Raw genomic sequence first — 21,998 nt, forward strand, 5'->3', positions numbered from 1 at the left:
GTTTACCAACACTGTGCCTCTCAGCAGCAAGTAGAAGCAGCACTGAAGAGCATGGCTCTCACACTACAGAGTGGCACAACAGGCTCCAGGGCCAGCCTGTGCCTCCTAAAACCAAGGCAATGCCCTTCAATGCATCAAAGTGGAGAAAGGATCATCTATGATGAGTTACTAGGAAACCAAGATGAAAATACACCATCAGTGGAAAGAAGTAAAGCTCGTTCAACTCAGGCTAATTCTTTTTCCATCCTTATTGCAAAGATCTGAATTCCTGATGAGGGCAGCCCAAATTGTTTCTCACCAAGCTAGACCTTTAGCCAAGATTAGTTTATAGTTTGCAGTCTAGAACAAGTTGTGCATTAACACTGCTTTTGACACACATGGAAGTGTTTCTTCACACAATCCTACACTGAACTCCTCCTGTCATGCTGTAGAAGATCCCTGCTCTCTAACAGCACTATGAAACCCTTGGCTCTGCCACACTGAGCAAAGGTTTACCTCAAAAAGCCAATCTGCTGTTAATGTCAATCTAAACTTCAAATTTAAACTTCTCTACCCTTGGAGGCAGCACAGTAACATCCTTATTGCACACGATACAAACAGTAGGTAGCACGTGGCCGCTGTGAAGTTGCAGCATCAGTGTTTCCTGTCTGGAAACATCAGCAACATGGACTGCAGTCACCAGGTGCTGTGCTGGTACCTACAAACTTCAGGCTTTTTGAAATGGAGGTCACAGGTGCACATCAAGCACAGTCAGGTCAGTAAGATTCAGTAATACATCATCTGTGAGGTTTTTTGGGTTTTTTTTTTTGTTTTTTTTTTTTTCCTCTAATAAATCAACTTAGGTGTAGCAACATAACACAAAACTTGACATTTTCTTCAAGGAAGTTTGCTTGTAAAGAGTTATTTTAAAAAAAAAGAATTTTATTGCACGTAGTTTAAATTTATACAATACTTAACTGAAAAAAAATGAAACAAATGCTTTCAGAACAGTATTCTTTTTCCACTAGGGGAACCAATTAACTAAAGTCAAAGTGGGAAATCTTCCCATTAACTGTCATAAATATTACTTAAGCAGATTACAGAAAGTATACATTACAACCCAAATATAGAATTTGGCTTCAAACTAGATCTGCTAGCAGCCCCTCTTTTCTGAGTTACCTTTGTCAGTTGCTTCTGCAAGCTCTGAGGATGCACTGGTATTGCACACTTCTCTAAGCACCGAATACACTTGGTTAATAATACGCAGCAACCAGCAATTTCACATCATGCAACTGCAACAAAAGATATCCATGCCCTTTGGCTCTTTATAACCCAGAGAGCTAATGATTTAAACGACTTCATTCAGGGGCTCTGAGCCCTTAAACAGTACATTTAAAATATTAACAGGCAATGCTAGAAACAGGATTTCCTAGCCTAAAAGTCCTTAACATCACCTGGTGCCTCTTGGATGCTGCAGTTTTTACTCTCTCCTTTGTGAGGAGCTCTGCTGCTAGTTCCTCCATCCAGATGTGCTAAATGCAAGTACATTGCTTAACAGTTTTACAGCAGTTCAGTTGTGAGTACAGAGCACATTTTGCTGTGGCCTTGCACAGCTTCTGCTGTGAGACACCAGGTACCGCTTTTACCCGCGCAGTTACACCGACCTGTTACATCTGCAAAACATCCTACAGACGCCCGTCGCTTGCAGCCTCAACTCAGTTCTTAAAGGCTCCACATTTACTGGCTTTAGCAATGAATTCCTTCAGCAGGGGGCCGTCCATTTGCCAAAATGCTGCCGTTTGGGTCACTTCGGTCAAGTGGTTAACACAGAATTTAAAGCAGAAATCCTCTAAGTCCTAAATAGAAAAAAAAGGAAAGCCTCATTATCTTTCTTCCATTACAGCAGCTTACATTCAGTAGGGCACAAATGCCTTTCTAAGCTTTACTTCTGCAGAGAACCAGACAAACTAATCCAGCACCTTTCAACCTTTTCCTCCCTCATCCCAGCATCCCTACAGAAACACATCAGAAAATGATTCTACCCTCACTAACACAGTTAGGGGACAAAACAGCCATGGTTTGGTTTTCCCTATACAGCTGAGTCACATTCCTCAGAATATCTGATTTTTTTGTACCTTTTGAAGTTTCTTCATATGAACCATCTCATTTACATTTACCGACACCTGTTAAAACCCAATACAAACAACAGGAATTGCTAGGATAGCAAAACATAACCAAGACTGTGGATGGAGACAATTCAGCTCTTTCATTCCATAATATGAACTCAGACCTATGTGTAAGGCTGCTCAATTTCCTGCTTAATTATATAAAGCCTTCAAGTTGCACATCACCAGGCTCAATGCAAGTGTGTAACAGGCAACATCAAAGCAGAGTTTAAGCAGAAGACCTCGTGCTCATTAGAAACAGACCCAGGTTACACAGCATTTCACAGATGACCCAAATAAAAATGAAGATACACTGTGGCACAATACAGCATTTCTTGCAGAAGTTTTGCTCTGGATATTTGAGACTGCTTGGAAGAGCCTTCCATTTAAGGATTTGAAAAGCCTCCCATTGCATCCATGTGATGTCAGAGAGAAAGGATGTCTAAAAAACAAAAGACAGCAGCTGACAACGTGATGCTGAGCACAGAAGGTTTCCCGCTCACATTGTTTGTTTCCAGCTCTCCTTTGAGGAGGAAGGAAATCAATTCCTTGTGGTGCAGAGCAAAGCTGCTTTGAGGAATATGCCACAGCCCTTCCAGAACAGCAGCTCCCCATTCTGTTCCACTTCCTTCAGTGCTTCACCAACTTATGGAACTGTGCTTTCTACATGAGAACACACCCCTCCTCCTTAGCTCAGACTGAGTGCTGCAGCAAGGCACAGCAAGTGTGCGCAGCTCTTTAAGCCACCATAGGTATGACAGGCTGGTTATCATTCAGATTTTCACTTAAGGTCAACAGTGACAACTAGGGCAACTGTGTGCCAGCGAGTTCTTGACACAACAGTGATACAGAAATGCATCCTGGCCTAACACCAGGCTTTCTGAAGCTGCAGATCTTGACTTGTTTGGCATCTGTGCAATGAAAAAAGACAAGCTTATTAGAACTGAACACTGAGGGTCTTTTTTTGTTTTGTTTTTGGTTTGTTTTTTTTTTTTAAGAACAGAATTAACCAGCATTTCAAACAAAATTACATCATACACATCACGGTATTTTGCACTGCTTTATTAAAAATTCATATACCAAGTCAATGAAATAAGGTGTACAACAAACAGTGTTCTTTCACTATTAAGAAACTTCAGGAAATTCAGAACTCTGTATCAAAAAGTCTGAATTTCATTTGTGGATGGATGCACTCCCAGCAAGCTGCACTTAATACAGATTTAAGTGAAAAGAAAAAAAAAAAAACACAAGTACATCCAATGAATGTTTTAACCTTCCTCAGAAGGAAGACCTGAACTAGATCTAGGCACTTCATCCAGTCACTCAATCCCCAAAAGCATGGGGGAGTTTCACATCCTAAAAGCACTTTAAATTAGTGAAGTCCTTTTACCTGCTGTCTTCCAGACACGCAGACCCTTGAATGAACGACATCACCCAAGCAATTTCAAACTCTGATCTACCACTACTATACATCTTTAATTATTGTTTTAAACAAGGCAGCCCTTCAGTATTGCCTACTCTCTCCTTGATGTAGGCATTTGGATCAACTTGCACTTCACTTCCAGCTTCCCCTTATAGGCAGAATCAATCACTCTGAGCACCCATTCCACAACCAACCTTCTAAGGCTAAGCTTCCTGTTTTCCATGACTTGCACTGACACAGCCTTTAATCACCACAGAGCTGAAGCCATAATTCAGACTCTAAGGCAGCCCTTCACTAAGGTACATCAAACCAGCAACACACCATAAGGCTGTGAAGTCAGTCTCTGAAGTGGCTGCGTTAGGGCATTTCATGCCTACTGACAGCTCTCAAGTGCAAGAAGCAGCACAGAATTCACTTACTGAGAACCAACTCTTTATAAATAGCAGGTGAAAAACAAACTAAACTGCAAATATGATGCATGGATACTATTTAGAGCACAAAGGACTGAAGAAAGCCCAGGAATACTTCCTGATTACATGACATAGCTGCGTGCCAGCGATGTCCTAATGCAGACATTCTGCAGGATGTTTTACTGGCCTTCCTCCTTTTTCACATGCTGTTCCTCAGTCTTCAAAATTAATTAGGTTCATAAAGCAGCTGTAATCTTGCCATTTCATAAGCATAATTTAAAGAAAGTGTATTTGACTGCAGTTAAAATAACTCAGAAAATAAACCACTCCTCAGATCCTACCACCACGTGATATCACGTGTAACCCACAACCTTACAAGACCTACAAGTTTCTTTCCATAATGTGATTTTTGCTTTGTTTTTAAGCCCTTCTCTCATTTGAGAGTTAGTCTTTATCTTCTCTTTTTGGAGGCTTTTTTCCTCCCACAGAAACAATAATTCATGAAAACTGTTCTAGACTTCCACCATGAGCTAAGCAATGCAAACACTGACAGATACCAATTCTCTACCTGCAACTTCAGTCATCTTTAGATATCTGTGTACCAGCTCACCCTCCCCACACCTCTCCTCTCCGCCAAGTCATATCCAAAAAATACATATAAAAACCATATTTGCAATGAAGCTCTTAATTCCAAAGGCAACATTCTCAAATCCTGCAAGTGGCAGATAGTGCTATCTGATATTTGGAGCTAGCTTATATGAAAACATGACTGACTGCTTTCCTCCACAGTTTAGGTCAGAAAGGAGCCACCTATTTAAGAGACTGAACTTTGGAAATTTACCTCTGCATCATATCTGACAGCAGCAGATAGCAATGAAAATGCATTTTCCACAGTAATCCCTCTCTTGATAATGTGCTGACACAGTCTTTTCAGTCTATTTTCACAGTATGAAGTAGCCAAGTCCAAAAGCCCTGCAATTAAAATGCCACCACATTAGTCACATGCAATTATTTCCACCCTTTCAACAATTTCCCAAGGTTGCCCAAGGAGGCTGTGGATGCCCCATCCCTGGAGGCATTCAAGGCCAGGCTGGATGTGGCTCTGGGCAGCCTGGTCTGCTGGTTGGTGACTCTGCACATAGCAGGGGGTTGAAATGGGTGATCATTGTGGTCCTTTGCAACCCAGGCCATTCTGTGACTCTATAAGTTTATTCTCCCATGGTACAGGCTGCATCTGCATTCTGTGTGCAGTGCTATGTGGCTATGGCACACTTCTTGCACATACCCTTTTATAAGAGTATTTTACCATCAGATAGGAAGAAAGGCCTTTTATTATCCACATGCTACAATCCTGCTAATCTCAATAAATAAGTGAACTGTTCCACTGATTCACATACCTAAATGCTTGATAGTGGAGCTGTTGCAAAATCAGCACAACATGAGCATAAGTGTACCACTGTAAAAATCTAGGCTCGAGTCACAGTTTGTTCTTAGCTTTGCTACCCAAGTTTCCATTATTACATACAGACAAATCCTTTTGTATTATCCTGTCTTATATTCAGTAACGTGTGCAAGTGCTTCACGCATTACTTCTGCTGTAGCAAATTTGCTCCAGTGATTGTTTAAAGGCAGCACAATCAATCACCAGAAAAAACGCATCATAGGACCAGAAGCCTACGTTAATACATTTATTCTTCGTGCCCTTTCTCAGTTTCTCTGGATGCTGCTGTCTAACAGAACTGGACCACAACAATACCTATTGCATCTTCAGGAGGAAGGTCCACACTGTCTGTGTACAAGTACTCGAGAAAGGCACGATACACAGGGTAAGAAAACTGGTCTACTTCTATCACTTCCTTCATATCCTCATTCCAGTAGGACTGAAACATGGTTCTGAAGTGTTCACACCTAAGAGACAAAGACACCATCTGGAACACTATTGTATGAACAAATGAATAAAACATTCTAGCCTCTCTGAAGTGTATATTTGGTGCCCTCTATAATAGTCACATATATGTTACCATATCTTATCAGTCAGTGGTCCAGATTTTGCTTTGTAATGAAGTGTACACTGTTATGCATCAAGACAAAACCAATTCAAGCTATGCTACAGAAACATTTCAGTATACACTGCAATCAGACTAGCTTAACAAAATATATTATTCTGGTAACAACAAATAGACTTAATGAATACTATGAGTATGGACTGTTTTAAGGCAGAGTTTCGATTCAGTGCCTTCTACAGTCACTTCACTTAAACTGATTACAGATACACAGGTAGTATATACTGCAGATTTAAGGTATCACCCCTCCTATTTCCCATCTCCCCTTAGAGGCAACGCTAAAAGGTTTTATTGTTTAAACAGGAGCTGTGAAATACAAGCACTACCTGATTTTTAGAACAGCTTTATGAACATGGATGTACTTTCCATCCACTCGGAATTTTAGGTCTGAGGTTTCTGGGCTGTCAAACTCCTTCTTCAGAGACTCTGCTACTGTTAAGAAATCTTCTTGCTCTGCAGAAACAATTTTTAAACCAAGAAAGCATGTGTAAGCACCTTATCCAGAACACACAAATCACTGTAATTAAAGCTAGCCACTGAAGTCATTGAATGTCAAGGTCAGTATCAGGGCTCAAATGAATGAATCTATTACCCTTTTCTGGTGGCAAGGACTGCTCCACAAGATGCACGCAGCAATGGTCAGCAGTCCCCATTCCAGCTCATTACCCAGCACCACGGAGATTCTCCAGTACCTGGAGGACTTCCTTTCTCAGTCTCCGTGCACAGACCAGCTGTGAAACTGGCAGCCTTCTGGCAGCTTAGCAATAGTGCTGGGTCAGCTCTGCTCTGCACTCGCACCTGGATTACAGCAAGAGAGACCAGCCTGCAAACTCATCTCTGGCCAATCTGCACCACCTACAGCTCACTAGAGACACTGTGTACAGCAACAGCCTGCAGGTTGTTTGACTCTTTGCCAGAGCTCACTAATATCAGTCACTGGTGATGCTGTTACACTCAGTTCAGTCAATCATGACAACACAAGACCTGCTGCAAGAAGGGAGACTGTACTGAGAATACAGTATGTACTTTAAAGGATAGACAGCTTTGCAACTTTGGAAGGGGGTTAAAGCTGTGAGATCACAGCTCTTTGATAGTTCTTAATACTAGGGTCTACTGCAGAGACCTCAGAACGGTCCTGTTCTTCACCCCTAGAAATCCTAGTAACATATGCAGCACAAGCTGGCTAAGACTGAGTAAAGCAAGAACTCTAAATTTTTAGATAACTCAACTTCAACCCATTATTTTAAGCATCTCAGAAGTACAAAGAAGGAGAAAACAGAAGAAAGGAAAAAAAATGCTTCCATTGCAAAAAGATGCAGCTTGTCTCCAGTAACCCACAGGACTGCATATAGATCATCCACATGCTAACTACTTTTCATAATTAGGGACAGTTTAAAATGTGTAACAGTATATATATGTTATATTTCTGTCCCCCAAAAAACCTAAACTCTTGTAGTTTACTCTGCATGGATCATACACAGAGCTGACATCTCACTGGGGCTAAATAAACCACACTCCAATACCCATTCACTTGCTCATGTGATTTTTTTCCTAGGTCACCAGCTTAGTTTAAGCTATGCTGATGATGGACTTTCACCCCAGATACCTTAAGTCCATTCCTCAAAAAGGATGCAGATTTGAACTTCAGTACAGTCAATCCTGAGTGACTGACTTATTTCTTTGGTAGAACCATCATAATTGGAAATAGAACATAATCTTTATGCAGAGTTAGCTCTCACTAAGAAAAAGCTGAGAAAAAGAAGTTTTCAGAGCCTGTAATGAATAAAACAGGTGGAGAAGGAAAAATATACACAGGATGGAGATTAAAAATGCTCGGAGAATTACTGTTCTTGATGTAAATATTGAGTAATTGGAAATATTAGGTTAAGAATTAAAATAGAGGAACAACATCCAAATACCCTTCATACTCAATCTGGAAATACTTCATAAAAATTAAAAATTAAAGTTACTGAAAGTGGGAAGGTGCCATTTAGAGCCTTCACAACCAGGAAAATACAGTTCAGGACAACCACCAGACCTCTGCAAAGGGCAAGAATAACAAATATTTCATAGGATTAGAAAACTGAGGAAGTGGGATAAAACAAGACTGGGATTTGCCCAGAGACTGATCAATCCAAGCTGATCTTCTGTCTCTGGTAAGCTTGTTTAGTTTCCTCTATAGATGAGATGCTGTTACTCAGACCACTGTAAGTGCAAAAATGTGCTAAATGAGAAGTTATTGTGGAGAAACCAGGTTGGGAGAGGGACTCAAACATTTACAGGGCTGTCTACAGGTAAGACAAATATAACGTGTAACGTGGAAAGGTAAAAGTACAAGTCTGGAGAAAAGGTTACTTTTGCTTTCCTAGCATGAAACACAAGAGATTTGCTCTTTCCCATTCAAGCTAGAAGAGTAAATATGAAGGAGGAAAAGCTAAAGGCAACGCATACTATTCAAAGTCATTAGAGACCAAAGTAACAAAACTCAGGAGCATTCTTTTGAGTAGAAAGAGTTTTAAGAGTGCTAAGTAATGCTCACTGATCCAGGAGCCATTCCCTATCCTGAGCTGAAGCTCAAACATATGAAATACACAATTTTCACAGTGTAAACAAGGCAATTTCTGGATGTTTATTGGCAAACAGTCTTGTTAACCCCATTCTGGATCTTTGGCTGAAGCAGACTGCTCCCTTCAGTAGAAGGATGGAAGAGAAACAAAAGAAACACCACCACCACCCCCTAGAGAGAACTAGTTTTAAATCGACAGTTCTCCTTAAAGCAAGAACCACCCTCAAACAGAAGCGGTACACTGCGGTAATAACCACAAGTCTGCACAGAGGTTACAACACAGAAACAAATTTCATAGCAGTATTGAAATCAATTCAGCTTTTCAAGCACCAGCTGCCATCTCAGAGCTCGTTCTCACCTACTGAGAGAAGACGCCACATAACAGCAGGGGTAGCAAAGCAAGCAAACACATCATCAGTGCAGGCAAAGTGAGTGAGGTGGGGAAGGACCACAGACTGGCCGCGGCACTGGCCCCACATGTACACCTGGCCGCTCTGCGTCTTGGCAGCCGAAGTGTGAGCAGAGTGGCAGGCTGCAATCTCCACGACCCTGCAAACAGAAGAAACCTTGTCAGATACTTCAAGGTATGAAACTGATTGACCTTCTAAGCGCTGCACCAAAATAAAAGCTGAGCAAGATACGTACTGATACTCCTGTGCTTCTTTGCCCTGCACCAGCATGATCCTGCCTGAACAGATAATTAAGAGCTGCACTGATGTTTTCAGATTGCTTGTAGATCTTATTGTAATCAGACATTGCTTTGATGCTGTCAGTTTTACTGGACGTTTTTCCACCTCTTCCATAATCATAGAAAGGAGATGAAGAAAAACAGTATTTCCCACCCTCACCTTTAAAAGCAATACACATCAGATACTTATTCTCAGTGATAAATGCTTACAGAACTCGCAAACCTACAGACAGTGAGCAGATCAGAATGTTATAATACCACTATGGTATGATAGAGCACTTCACAGAACTTTCAAAACAGCCATGAAAATTCTCTCAAATTAAGATCCTACATATTTTTCAATAAGCCTTTTCTTCAAGAAACATTTCTGTCCTTCTTTTAATCCTTGCCCCCCACCTCCCTTATGCAAACAGAGATCTGGCCTGTGTTTCTGGCTTCCCATTTTGCTGTTATTTTCATCAAATTACAGAATTATTTGAGTTGGAAAGGACCCTTAAAGGCCACCAGGTCCAACTGCCCTGCAGTGAACAGGGACATCTACAGCTCTACCAGGTGTTCAGAGCCCCTCCTGCCTGACCTTGGGTGTCTGCAGAGATGGGGCATCCGCCACTCCCAGACAACCTGTACCAGTGCCTCACCACCCTCATTTCCTTCCCTTAATGCTGAAACTCAGCTTGGAACAACTTCCTGCTCAAATGAAGCACTGCCTGTTGAAAGTGAATACACACTTAACTCCTCATTCTTAAAGAGCTATCACTGCCTTTTAAGTAAAGTCTTAAGTGTGCTACTGATGCACACATCTGTGTTGTTCCTCCCATTGCTCGCAGAATCCCTATCTTGCTATTTAGAGAACCAAGAAGAATCACAGTTCCACTGAAAGGACTGCCAAGGATATTTTCAGCACGTCTGTCCAGACAACAAACAAAAGTCAGGGGAAGTCCTAGGGTAAGCTCAAAGCTGAAAGCTATGCTTTCCTGGCTTCCCCCATGTTAAAAATGCATCAGAGAACTTTATGTTTCTGTGCTTTTCTTGTTTTAAAAGACAAAACAAAAAAAAATCCAACACGGACCAACTGGGACAAATAAATGTATAACAACCAGTCTAAAAGCATGCATCTCCAAGTTTATTCCTTTATAGAACAATATTCTTGATAAGTCAGCTTTTTAGGCCACATACATTTTAGGTACAAAATTCTTTCAACGTTAAAAGACCAAGATCTAAAATAACTTTCAGTATACATACAGGTAATAGGTGATATGCTTGCTTAGTATAAAACAATACTTTCGTAGTAAACATTTGGTACAACATGGTAAGTGTATACTTACAAAAATGCAACTAATGTATCTTCAAAACTGCCTCCAAAGCTAACACGAACTTCAGTCTAAAAGATCCTTACAAGCTATATGGGCAAAATTCTTTAAAATAACATAAAATGCAATCCAAGGAACTGTCAGCAACTTTATGTGTGACAGAAGAGTCATATAAACAAAAGGATCAGGAGAAGCATTAATATGCTTCATGGGAAATGACAGCTCACCCACTTGGAGCACTGTTTCCAAGAGAGTCAAGTCAAGCAAGATGAGTGTGTTCAAGTGACTTGTCTCTCCCTTAGATTCCAGACACAACTTAAACATTTACTTGCTCCTTTTTCCCCTCAACCTCTCTTCAGCAGAGAGGTGCCCTAGCCTCTGATCACCTTTGTGGCTTCCTCTGGACTCGCACTCAGCTCCAAATGAAATATTTCACTTTGCTTCATTATGCCAGTTCCTTCACAGACAAGCCAGCCTCACCTCAGTGGTTCCTGCTGCGTTGGTTTCTATCCTTATTCCAACCCCCCTCCAAACTTTTTAAAGCCCTTAAATAATCCCAGCATTGCGCACTTTTTCATTTAATGAGAAGTGTGAGAAACAGGAAAAAAATAGGAATGACTTCTTAGAATCACTGTTCGGACATCTCCTCAGCTATATTTTAATACTCCAATGCAAACGGAGGAAAAGAAAGTCAGCCATGAGTATTCCTTTGTTAAAAGGAGACTGTAACATAAGAGATAACACAAGTTAAGGGATTTATAGACCATGATGTTTCCAAACTAAATTAAGACTATCTTCAGGTATATACTCAGCCCCAGAGAAAGGGAGTGAGGTCCATGTTTGTAAGTGAGCAGCAGAAGAGCTGTAAGACTTACATCCCAAATATTCTAAGAGTGCTGAAGGAGTGCTGACAAAGGTCAATCCTTTACAAATCTGAGAAATTGCTAAGTGGTACCACTGATAAAAGCAGGAGCATTTAGCCACAGCTCTAGCAAGCTTGAAAATTGAGTTCTGTTTCCATAGTTGACCACTGTCCAGAGGCACTTGTCCAAAGCTCTTTCACAAAACTGGATTTTCCCTCACTTGTCTCTCCTTCCTGCCATCATCCCCTCCCCTTTAATGAAGGCCTCCATGCAGCTTAAAAGCTTGGCTCATTGATTCCATAGCTCCAATTTTTATTTATTTATTTTTTTTTAAAGGAACCACATTTAGAGAAGCCAAACACTTGGTCATTTTTTTCAGCATTGGGAAAGTATAAAATGTTTACTTTCAATAATCACTGGAGAGAGCAAAAAGCATTCAGTCTATAGAAAGAGTTACCGTGCTTTCAACACTGGCAATAAAAATAGAATAAAAACCCCAAATGCACATGCTTCCAATGCTACAGACCACATAACACATGCCCAAATATATCAACTCAGAAACAGCTTCAGAAAGATTACCTTTCTTTCTCCATCATGATCTGCAGCGGGCTTAGCTGGTTACTTTTATTGCCAGTTCCCAGCTGCCCATAAGTGTTAGCTCCCCAGGCATAGAGCAAACCCTCGTCTGTTAGTGCTAGAGTGTGTGCATAGCCACAGGCAATCTGTAAACGTATAAGCATTATTACTAAACAAAAAAGAAACAAGAACAAAATTACCACACACATTACCTTAGTCTAGCTGACGTTAAACACCTCAGGCATTCTTTTATCTACCTATCTTCAACCTAATAAAATGTGTTATTTCTCAGTACTTAAAGCTAGCACAAAACACATTAGAAGGGCTAATCAGCATATCAACACAGAATCTAATTGGAACATATTCGTTCCCTTGTTTCCCTTTTTGTATTTGCCCAGTGCAGTTCACTCCTACAGCTCAGTAACAACGATGTCATTTTTATCTAAAACAATCTACTCAGCTACAGTAGCCAAACATAAAGCATTCACAATTACAAAAGCAAGCACTCTGTGGAGTAACTACCCTTTCTTATACTCCTAATGCAATCTGTAGGAACCACATAGATTCAGCATTAGAGCTGTGAAATCCAGAAGCAGCAGTAAGACTCTAAAGATACAGTTTTAACAGATGCTAGAAACATGAAAGCATCCCTCATTTCTGCATTAGACATACCTGGAGTATACACACACCATGTAATGCTGCCACTCTGCACGGCGTTAGTTGGTTGCCATTGTTTCCAAGACCCAGCTGACCATTACCATTGTAACCCCAGCCATAAACCTAAAGGCAAAAGGAAAACAACAGTAAGCCAGCCTCCTAGAAATACCGAATATACATTCTTGGTTTCTTCAGATTTAATATCAAGCACAGGTTCAAAAAGGATATCTTATTAAAAGAAATCTGTACACTGTTTCAAAAGGAATGCAGGGAAGGATGACAGATACTAAATACATTGTACAACTGACTGCATTCAGCTTTTCAGTCCTGTATTACATCTTAAATTTTTCTGTGTTCAAAAATACATCTCTTTGAAGTACTAACACTTTTGTAATGACACAGATTTTAGTTTACAGCAAGTTTTAACAGATTTTGCTGACTTTCTTATTTCCTTTTCCTATACTTTCCTCCTGATTAATCTAATGGATTCACTTAAGATGAAGCCCCCAGCTTAGCTCAAGTTTTCCTTTTAGTTTTATTATGGCGGACAAAGACAAAATGGAAGTTCATCTCAACCTCAAGGGCCTCTGCAGCCCTTCCTGTGACAGGAAAACATTACACAGTGAGACAAAGTAAATTTGAAGTTACAGTTCAAACTTAGAGGCAAGTTAGTATTGTAAACTTCTTATTTGAAATGGGACTGTTGCACAATATTAGGGAAACAATCAAATTCTTCCTTTAGTGGATTTTTGTGGGATTTTTTTTTTTTTTTGGAGCTGGTAATTCAGCAATACACTCAAGAAATAGGGTCATTCCCTGTCTTTCTGCAGAAAGATTAACCATTTAATTATACATATTTTTTAAAACTCTAATCAAGAAGCTACTGAAATGATGAAAACATTGAATACAACTGTTCACATTCCTGCAGATGCAGACTGGATGAAGGCCTAATTCACTGCAGTTTTTGCCATAAGATGGAACACCTACATAAAGACAGCACACTTGACCATTTGTAACTTGAGCACTTTGTATCAGCATTTATTCCATGCTCAGACTTCAATCTCATAAGACAGGGTAACTGACACAGAGTGAATGAGCACAGCAATGCTTACCTCACCGTTGTTCACTACAGCCATGGAGGAGGTCTGACCACAAGCAATGCCAACTACCATTTTATCCTGCAAACAGTTTGAAACTCTCCGAGGAGTCGGCTGGTTTGCTGTAGATCCTGATCCAACCTGACCACAGTTGTTATAGCCCCAAGCGTACAGCTGTCCATAAAAGAAGAAACAAACAGAAAATTGTAGTTTAATACTTAATAGCAGTAATAAATAATAATCTTATGATAGCCAAGATCAGGTAAACCAACCTATTCAATTAGCTAAAATGCTTAAGATAATTTTCATCTGTTTTAAGTTAATGAACAACAGAACTGACATCACAAATAAGAACACAGCACTTCTCCAGCTTTTTACCACAGAATCAGAGCATTTGACTTCAGCCAGCACAAGGCATGTACTTCCACCTAAAATAGAGTCAGATCAGAAGAGCAGAATGAATGGACTTCATGCTTTTCACCATATTGGAAAGACATGAATTCAAGTGAAAGTGATTTGATTCCCAGACACACAGAAGTCCCCCCTGTTCAGTACTCTTGAGAAAACAATAACCTAGGTTACAGCCAGATAATCATTCCTCTTTTTCACTCTTCTAGGAGTTGTTAAGGCAGCTGGTTTTATCAGGCCACATGTCCAAGTAACACAACCTTGTTACACAGTGGCATTAACAAAAAACAGCATTCCTAGCAGTTTCAAGTTTGCCAGTGGCACACAGCTAATATACATACTAGTAAAGCCTTCTTTCATGTGGAAGTCCAAGAGACAGGGAAGTAGTTTGCTATAAAAACACTTACAGCTTTGGACATTCAGTTTCTTCAGTATTACTGAAGTTACACCCTTGGCATAGAACTGTTTTTGACAGCTCTCTGATAAACCAGACAGTTCACAAGTTTGTCCTCTTGAAATACTCACTATGGAGATGCTAACCACCTGCATGCTGACAGAGATACCTTATGTCAAATCTGCACACCCTAGGGTGCCAGTTAACCAAGAATAGAGCAAGTTCATCAAGCCAAGAGTCAGACATCAGTAACAACAGCAACAGAACAAAGCAACAAAAACCCACTATTCATACATCATGGCTAATTTGAAGAGAGGAGAAAGCATTAGTCTTTTGCTTATTGTTACTCGTAGTTTTTGGATCTTTGATCCCTACTGAATATTTTGATCTAACAAATCTCTGCATGATTTTTATTTGCAATGCATTACACACACACTGAACCAACAGTACAAATGAATTATTCCAAGCATTTCCACGAGTTACTTCCAACTCCAACGCCTCTCTGAAAACTTCAGATCAGGCCACAAGGCTTTCTGCAGCCAAATCCTTCTGTAACTAAAACTCCACTTAAAATATTTCATTGCTTTCAATTTAATTGATTCTGAAACAGATAAAACCTCAGAGCACAGACTAAGCTACAGCAAGGTACACTATGGATGTGTTTATAGTACATTAACTAGCCATAGCAGCTAGGCAGCTGCAAACATCAGCTCCATGGGAAATACAAAGAAGTTCCCCCCCTTCCACTGAGATTTCAAACACGTTATGTTTATTACAAAAGACAGCACAGTCACCCCAGGCAGCTACCACACAGTAGCTGACACCAAGAGTTAAGCTAACACATGAATATTATTGCCTTCCCACGTGGAAGAGAATTACATATCAAATTCTATCGTTTAATCCAAGCAAACATGACAGCACAAAGATCTTTTCTAAGCACAGGCTCTCCTTTCAGAGATATAATGCATTCCACTTAAATTAACTCAGTCTCTTTCCTACCCTCAGCTCCTTTGTGTTAACTGCAGCATTATGACTCCATAATTAACCATAACTCAGACGTGCTCAGATTTCTGGGATGGACAGAGCTGCAGTTTCCATTTTCATCGCTAGAAAGCTTTGTGCTTTTTGTGGTTTTGTTTCTTTTTAGGCAGAGTCGACTCGAGCTTTCTTCCATGCAGTAAAATGCAGTTCCAATCACACACACACTGGTCAAATCTGACTAAATGGAGAATAATTGGACGTGTTTCCCATGACACACAGCCTCAAGCCACAGAAACAAACAGCATAAAGCAGACTTGGCACGTGAACCAAATGCTCGCTCAGCAGCTACACACACAAGTGTGCAGAGATGTACAAAGCAACATTCTTTCCATAATAACAGTGGAAATCATGAAGACTGCAAGAAGCAGACTGAAGGCTAACCAGTGACAACTCAACAAACACCTTTAATAGCAGAATTGCAAAGCAAGTAATCTCCAGTTTTGCACATCACAAAGAGTCTTCCCTCTGTAAGCAGTACAGCTGCCTGGTGTCCTCCTTGTGAAACTTACAACAAACATAAGACAAACGTTTATTACCCTATTATTTATTTTCTTTGGGGGAGAGAATGGGGGGGAAAGGCAGGAAGTAGTGGGGAAGCTATTTTCAAGTCTGCTCTGAAGTAAAGGACACCTTAGGTTGAGGCAACAAAAGAAAAGAACGAGTTGTAACCACTGCAGACTGCAAGGTCACCTACACCTCCCACTTCAAGAAGGAATTAAGAGATTTGAACGGGTTTCAACTTACGTCCCCATCAAACGATAACGCCATGGAATGATGAGAGCCACAAGCTACTTCAATCACTTTCTTTAGTAACAGATTTGTGCAGACTTGAACAGGAGTAACGCCCTGATTGGTCGCACCATTCCCAAGCTGGCTGTAGCCATTATGTCCCCAAGCATACACTTCTCCATCTGCAAAAGACATTGAAGAATGTGATAAACCTACCACAAATTCTGAGGAAATTAAGAATTTTAAGGATTGGAAAAGTGCCAACAAGACAGTAAAAAGAAACTAAGAAGTACTGAAACTAGTACAACGTTCCTTTGGATGCTGACAGATTATGTATGTTGTGTACAACCACTACACATAACATGGTATGACCTCCAGATTACAGTGGAAATAGGTGAAAGCACACAGGTAAAACCAAGTAAGCCACAACTGATACCATAAAACTCTGCAGTTACCACGCACTGGAGGTGCAAGGGAAACGTATTACTGAATATATCTGGTTCCACTTAAGATCAATGAAGACCCCCTAGCATACACATAATAATGCATTAGTATGCAATTAACAGATTCACACAACTGTCCTCTAATCCACTCTTGTTAAATATAAGCAGAACTTAAATCTGTAACTTATCCTTCTATATCTAACACTCATTTCCTACCTTCGGTGCAAAGTAGAACGTGTGGTCCACTTCCATAACTGAGACTGGAAATCTTCTTCCCACACAAGGCTTCTAATTTCTTTGGTACTATTGTGCTCTGACTATCTCCAGTTCCCAAACAATTGCTGCAATTCAGTCCAAAGACAAACACCTGAAAAACAGAGGAAGACTGATTTCAAGTGACTTACACTCAGGTGTGCACAGATTTGGTGATATGCAGGTCTTCATGAAGCCAGGGCAGAGCTTTGCTGTGGACTTTTGAGGGTCAAAGACTTCACTCACAGTTAAATTCGAATGTCAGCACTGGGGCACTTGGGAAGTTAACTAATGAGTCTGAATGCTTCAGACCTGTGTAGGCCAGAAAGCCAGGCTTCTCATTTGCAGGAACTGCACTATAAAGAGTACACAGTCACAAAAGTGGAAGACAGTATTGTCATGTAAAAGCATGTTCTCTCAGCTACAGCTCTACTTCTGAGGACTCAGTCCTACTAGCTCTATAAGATGTGAAAGAAGAAATCAAATCACAGTCTACCCAGGCTTGCAAAACCTGCTCCATTGTAGTAAAGGCTTACCTCATCATTGTGTGTAGTGTATATGGCTTCATTGGCTGATGTACCAAACACACACGCTTTCCGAATAGATGCTATTTCTTGAGGTGACAGCAAGGTAAATATTGGCCACTTTCCCACATCCACCATGATGTTACTGTGTCTCATGAACTTACTGCAAGCAAGATGACAATGTCAGAATTAAGAAAGTCTTATCTAAAGGTGTATTTTATGCTTTTATTAACAGGTAGTAAAATTATGTCCTTTAAATGAGAAAAAAGATGTGCTAATTGGTGTGTCCGAGAGTAAAGCATTCTATCCTATAGGAAGTATTACATTATATTCCTATGTAGTAAGGTGAACAAACAGCAAATGACTGGGGTAGGACACTAGAAGAGTGGTCTTTTCTCAACTAGGTATATAAGCAAATTGTATATGGTACTACTAAACAGCCACCATTCCACAAGACAAACTTGCTGGTTTGTACATTAAATAGTGAGATACGTGGGAGGAGAAGCTGATTAAGTGAAACTGTCATCATTTCTTAGTTGGAAACAAGCTGGAAACAGTTGCTTGGATAACAGATGTTGTATTCACCTGTCAGTGAATACACATGTGTATATATGTCCTTACACCATGCTGCTTCTTACCAATTTCCCCAGGATAATCGCACCAGCTTAAGAACAAAGCTGCCAGCCAACAAAACCTCATTCAGGCCTTCAATCTTGCCCATAAAAATTATACCATTGCTTACACCCTGGGGGGATTCTACCACTGTCAATCTATGATCCATTCCCACAGTTATCAGCTAGTCTCATGAGATCCAAAAAGTTTTCATTGGAGAGTTCCATGGAATTCCTTGATACTTGGTTCTCTCCTTTATCTGCTTTAGATACTCTAGCTTCTCATGCTTGGTTCTCAAAACTGTGCTGACAAGCAAGGCAAAGTTTCAGAAGAAGTGCCATCTAAGACCAGCAGTGAATCCTGCAATGCAGTATGCTTACATGTTATTGGTCACTTAAAAAAAAAAAAAAAAAAAGTGATGTCTTGCTCTTTTGAGAAGACCAAGTTCCAACTCAGTCCATTCTTGACTTCACCTACTTAATTTACCCTACTTAATGCAAACTTGCCATGAAAAAGATTTTTTCTTAACTATTTATCTGCCATTTCCCACAGAAATGCCCAACTTAGGCATAAGCACCATTCTTCCCCCCCACCTAAAAATGGATTCCCTACCAACCTTAGCCACTTTCCTAGCTTTCCAGTAAGAGTCCTTGGACACTACCAAGAGACTATGCTACATGTGTAGCACACCAGGTTCTCTCCAATGACAACCTAGAATTCATTTCAGCCCTGGAGCTAGCTGAATATGAGGAGCAAAAGGCACAAGCAGAGTTTCTTCTGGGCACACCTTGCAATGAAAGGCTGATCCAGAAGACCTCAGACATGTCACTGCAAGCAGCGGCACAGAGGAACACGGCGTCCTTCACTCACCTTCCTATACAACACGAGCAAAGAGCTAAGTTTACTCGTGCTGATAATCACAGAGGCCTGGACCCCACTACAATACACACCTCTCAAAACCTGCACCTTAATGGGAAGTTTTTAAGTGCAATGCAGTAGTGAATGTACTGGAATTGAAGCCTCCATCAATCAGCTAACAAGCCATTGCTTGGATTCTATATGCAACACAGCAGCAGTTCCCATGAATACCCATCATGTATACATCAATATCTACATTTAATGCCTACGTTTCTAAGAAAAGAATATGAGAAATCCTGGTCTAGTACCAGACCTGGGGGTTGGTGGCCCTGTTTGTGGCAGGCTGGTTGGAACGTGATGATCCTTGGGGCCCTTCCAACCCAAGCCATTCCAAGGTTCTATGAAATGCTTGTAAGTACAGAAGGCATAATATTAAACTTGGTGCTCTGGTAGATATTGCTTTGCAAAACACTGCGCCCCACTCCTCTTAACTGTCTTTATTTCTGCCTCATGACCCCATGATAAACAACACCACACCAACCATGCTGCTTTATGCCACGCCAGTATTCCGCCACTGCAGAACCAACCAGGAGAGGGGGCTCATATCAGCCGTGCCTCTTCTAACTACTTTGACATCTTTCAGATTACCCAACAATATCAGCAGCCAAACAGGAACAGAAACAAAGATGACTGCTTAAATTTCAGGGATGCCAAAAATAAGCAAGAAAGGATGACCTGTCGAAAAGGAAACCAAACTGGCCTCACACTGCGCTGACAAGAAACGAAACTCAAAGGCACCATCAGCATTAGGGAAAAAAATTCCTAGAGCTGTTCACAACAAGACAAGCCCGGTGCTTTCAGAGATAGAAGCCCTTCAAATATTCTGTGCTGAACTGCTGCCTATGCATTCACTAGCCTGCCTTCTACAGAAACAATGAGCAGGCTGATTCCGAGCAATACACAGCATGCATACATGAATCCCTGTCTAACAAAATGCAAAACAAAACGACAAAGCCCCTGAAAACAATGTTTACAAAATTGTTTTAAATCCTTTTAGATAAAATTTTATGGAGTTTACAGTTTAGCTGAGCAAACCCATGCTGTACAGAACAATAATACAATATCCTACTGGGAAAACAGTACCCTTTGTCAACAGAACAAAAAACTTCAGTTAACTCTTCAGAGATTATCCCCCTGTAAGGATTATCTGAGAACAGTTGTGCGTTTGTGTCACTCCTTCCCCAGGATCCAACACTGCAGCTTATTCTTATTCCTGCACAGAAAAACAGCAGGCTGAGGCCTTCATTTCCCCTACTGGGAAATCAACCAGCAGTGAGAATACAAAAGCTAGAATATCCAGTTTCAGAAAAACAAGAAACAAGCAGCAAACTTGATCCTCTTTTAAGTGCCCCTCAATCAAAGAACAGCCAAACCCTGGACACAGAGGTTTCCTAGACAGGAGGGTGGTCCTCCCAACATCTTCTCTCATTTGGCTTGGTTTTTAATCTCAAGTTCCAGTGCTGAGAAGAGGGAAACAATGCATGCTACTGACACTGACAGGAGACACAAACTAAGTGACTTTATTGTGACATCTTTTTTGATGGCAAGGAGAATGTCACATCCCCAAAATCACATGTCATAACTTATTACCTTCCTGAGACCTTACATAAGACAGGATGCCTGAGACAATATGCTCAAACCTCTGCATGCAGGTGACTTATTTTTGGATGCCTTTCTAAGAGCAGTGCAGGGGAAGACTAAAACCTGGCAAGCAGTCCTCCTGGCTCAGCAGCTGGCTGAAAGAGATGCAAGCAAAAACCAGCACATACATGGACACCACTGAACACAAGGCTGTTTTAATCACACAAAAAAAAACCCTTACTAGGATGACCGAGCCACTCAACCACCATAACAAGGCTACAGCCCCAGTCACAACGTGCATTTTCCTTTTCAATAAGAAGCTGAGTCATTAGCACAACTCACTGAAGCCATTCACTCTGGACAAGACACCCTGGAAAACCCACCTATATTCCAGCAAGATGCATACAGAAATAAGAATGCCCCAGAGCCCCATGGAGTAAGGCAGCAAAGATCAGATCTCCCTCCCAAATGCTGCTTTTCTAAGCCACTCTCTGCCCCAAAGGCTCTCCCACACATTCCCCTGAGTTCCAACACAGAGAGCCCACCTTACCTCCTATCAGCAGCCTGCAGGACGCTTTCCCAAAGAGGCAAAACTGCCCCCATTTAAAAAAAAGCATACAGATTACCAAACAAGAGACTCGAGACCTAAAGAGAATAATTACTGATATAGAGACCAGCGAGGAAAACAACCTTCAGAGCCTCACTTTCCCAGCGTGCTCGACCTGTGCCTTAAGGAAACGGGCAACAAAGGGAATGATGAGCAGAAGGTCCTGAACGCGAAGACATGCTTTTCTGAAGAAAAGAAAAGCAGGAAGACGCTCGCGAGGCGCCGGGCAGCGTTGTGTGACAGCCGCAGCCTCACAGCGTACGGACGGAAGAGCGGCGGGCGGGAAGAGCCGGCCGGGCCGCAGACACCTCACGCTCCTCACCCGGCCGCTGCCGCATCCTCCGGAGCTGCTCCCTCCGAGGCGCCTCCACACACAGCGCCCGTTACGGCCGTTACGACCGTTGCAGCCGCCCCACGGCAGCGCGCGCGCCGGCACGGCGCACGTGACAGCGACCAGAAGAGGACGGAGGGCCATGCGTCACGTGACACGCCCCCTTATTCTCCCCCACCCCCCTTCCCGCTTGACTGTTCGCGCCTGCCGTCACGTGACCGTCTTCCTCGTCGCCTATTGGTGTTTTGCTTCCAAGGGGTGGAACACGTCACAGCCGTCTGTTTTTCCTTCCCGGCGCTGTGAGGGACAGCGAGCGGGCGGGGCGGGGTTGGGGGTTTTAGAGGCTTTTAGTTCAGCGTTC

At 41.5% G+C, this 21,998-nt stretch overlaps 1 protein-coding gene across 5 annotated transcripts; it reads right to left on the bottom strand.

Moving 5' to 3' along the window:
- Positions 1–895: 895 nt before the first annotated feature.
- Positions 896–21,785, bottom strand: RCBTB1 (RCC1 and BTB domain containing protein 1). 5 transcript variants are annotated; one of them, XM_048963446.1, is made up of 12 exons: positions 21,629–21,785; positions 17,601–17,751; positions 17,029–17,179; positions 16,385–16,551; positions 13,813–13,971; positions 12,716–12,823; positions 12,047–12,189; positions 8,965–9,155; positions 6,367–6,493; positions 5,734–5,885; positions 4,819–4,949; positions 896–1,835 (listed from the first exon to the last, which is right to left on the bottom strand). In XM_048963446.1, exons 2-12 carry the CDS (start codon positions 17,742–17,744, stop codon positions 1,695–1,697), a joined length of 1,614 nt encoding a protein of 537 aa, XP_048819403.1. In that variant the 5' UTR covers positions 17,745–17,751; positions 21,629–21,785; the 3' UTR covers positions 896–1,694. The 5 variants fall into 5 exon arrangements, with proteins under 5 accessions (XP_048819403.1, XP_048819420.1, XP_048819413.1 ...); XM_048963463.1 differs by having other exon boundaries at positions 21,404–21,785; XM_048963456.1 differs by having other exon boundaries at positions 21,390–21,785.
- Between the last annotated feature and the right edge of the window lie 213 nt (positions 21,786–21,998).

The sequence above is a fragment of the Lagopus muta genome, chromosome 1 (assembly GCF_023343835.1).
Source record: "Lagopus muta isolate bLagMut1 chromosome 1, bLagMut1 primary, whole genome shotgun sequence".
Taxonomy (NCBI): Eukaryota; Metazoa; Chordata; class Aves; order Galliformes; family Phasianidae; genus Lagopus; species Lagopus muta.

Bases quoted from the DNA above. Each gene is read 5' to 3' on its own strand.
- RCBTB1 (XM_048963437.1), bottom strand. From the start codon at position 21,302: ATGGGGGCAGTTTTGCCTCTTTGGGAAAGCGTCCTGCAGGCTGCTGAT. The intron at 17,180-17,600 runs GTAAGCCTTTAC...TCTGTTTTTCAG, and splicing joins ACACTACACACAATGATGAG to GTGTTTGTCTTTGGACTGAA. The intron at 6,494-8,964 runs GTGAGAACGAGC...TTGTTTCTGCAG, and splicing joins GTGGCGTCTTCTCTCAGTAG to AGCAAGAAGATTTCTTAACA.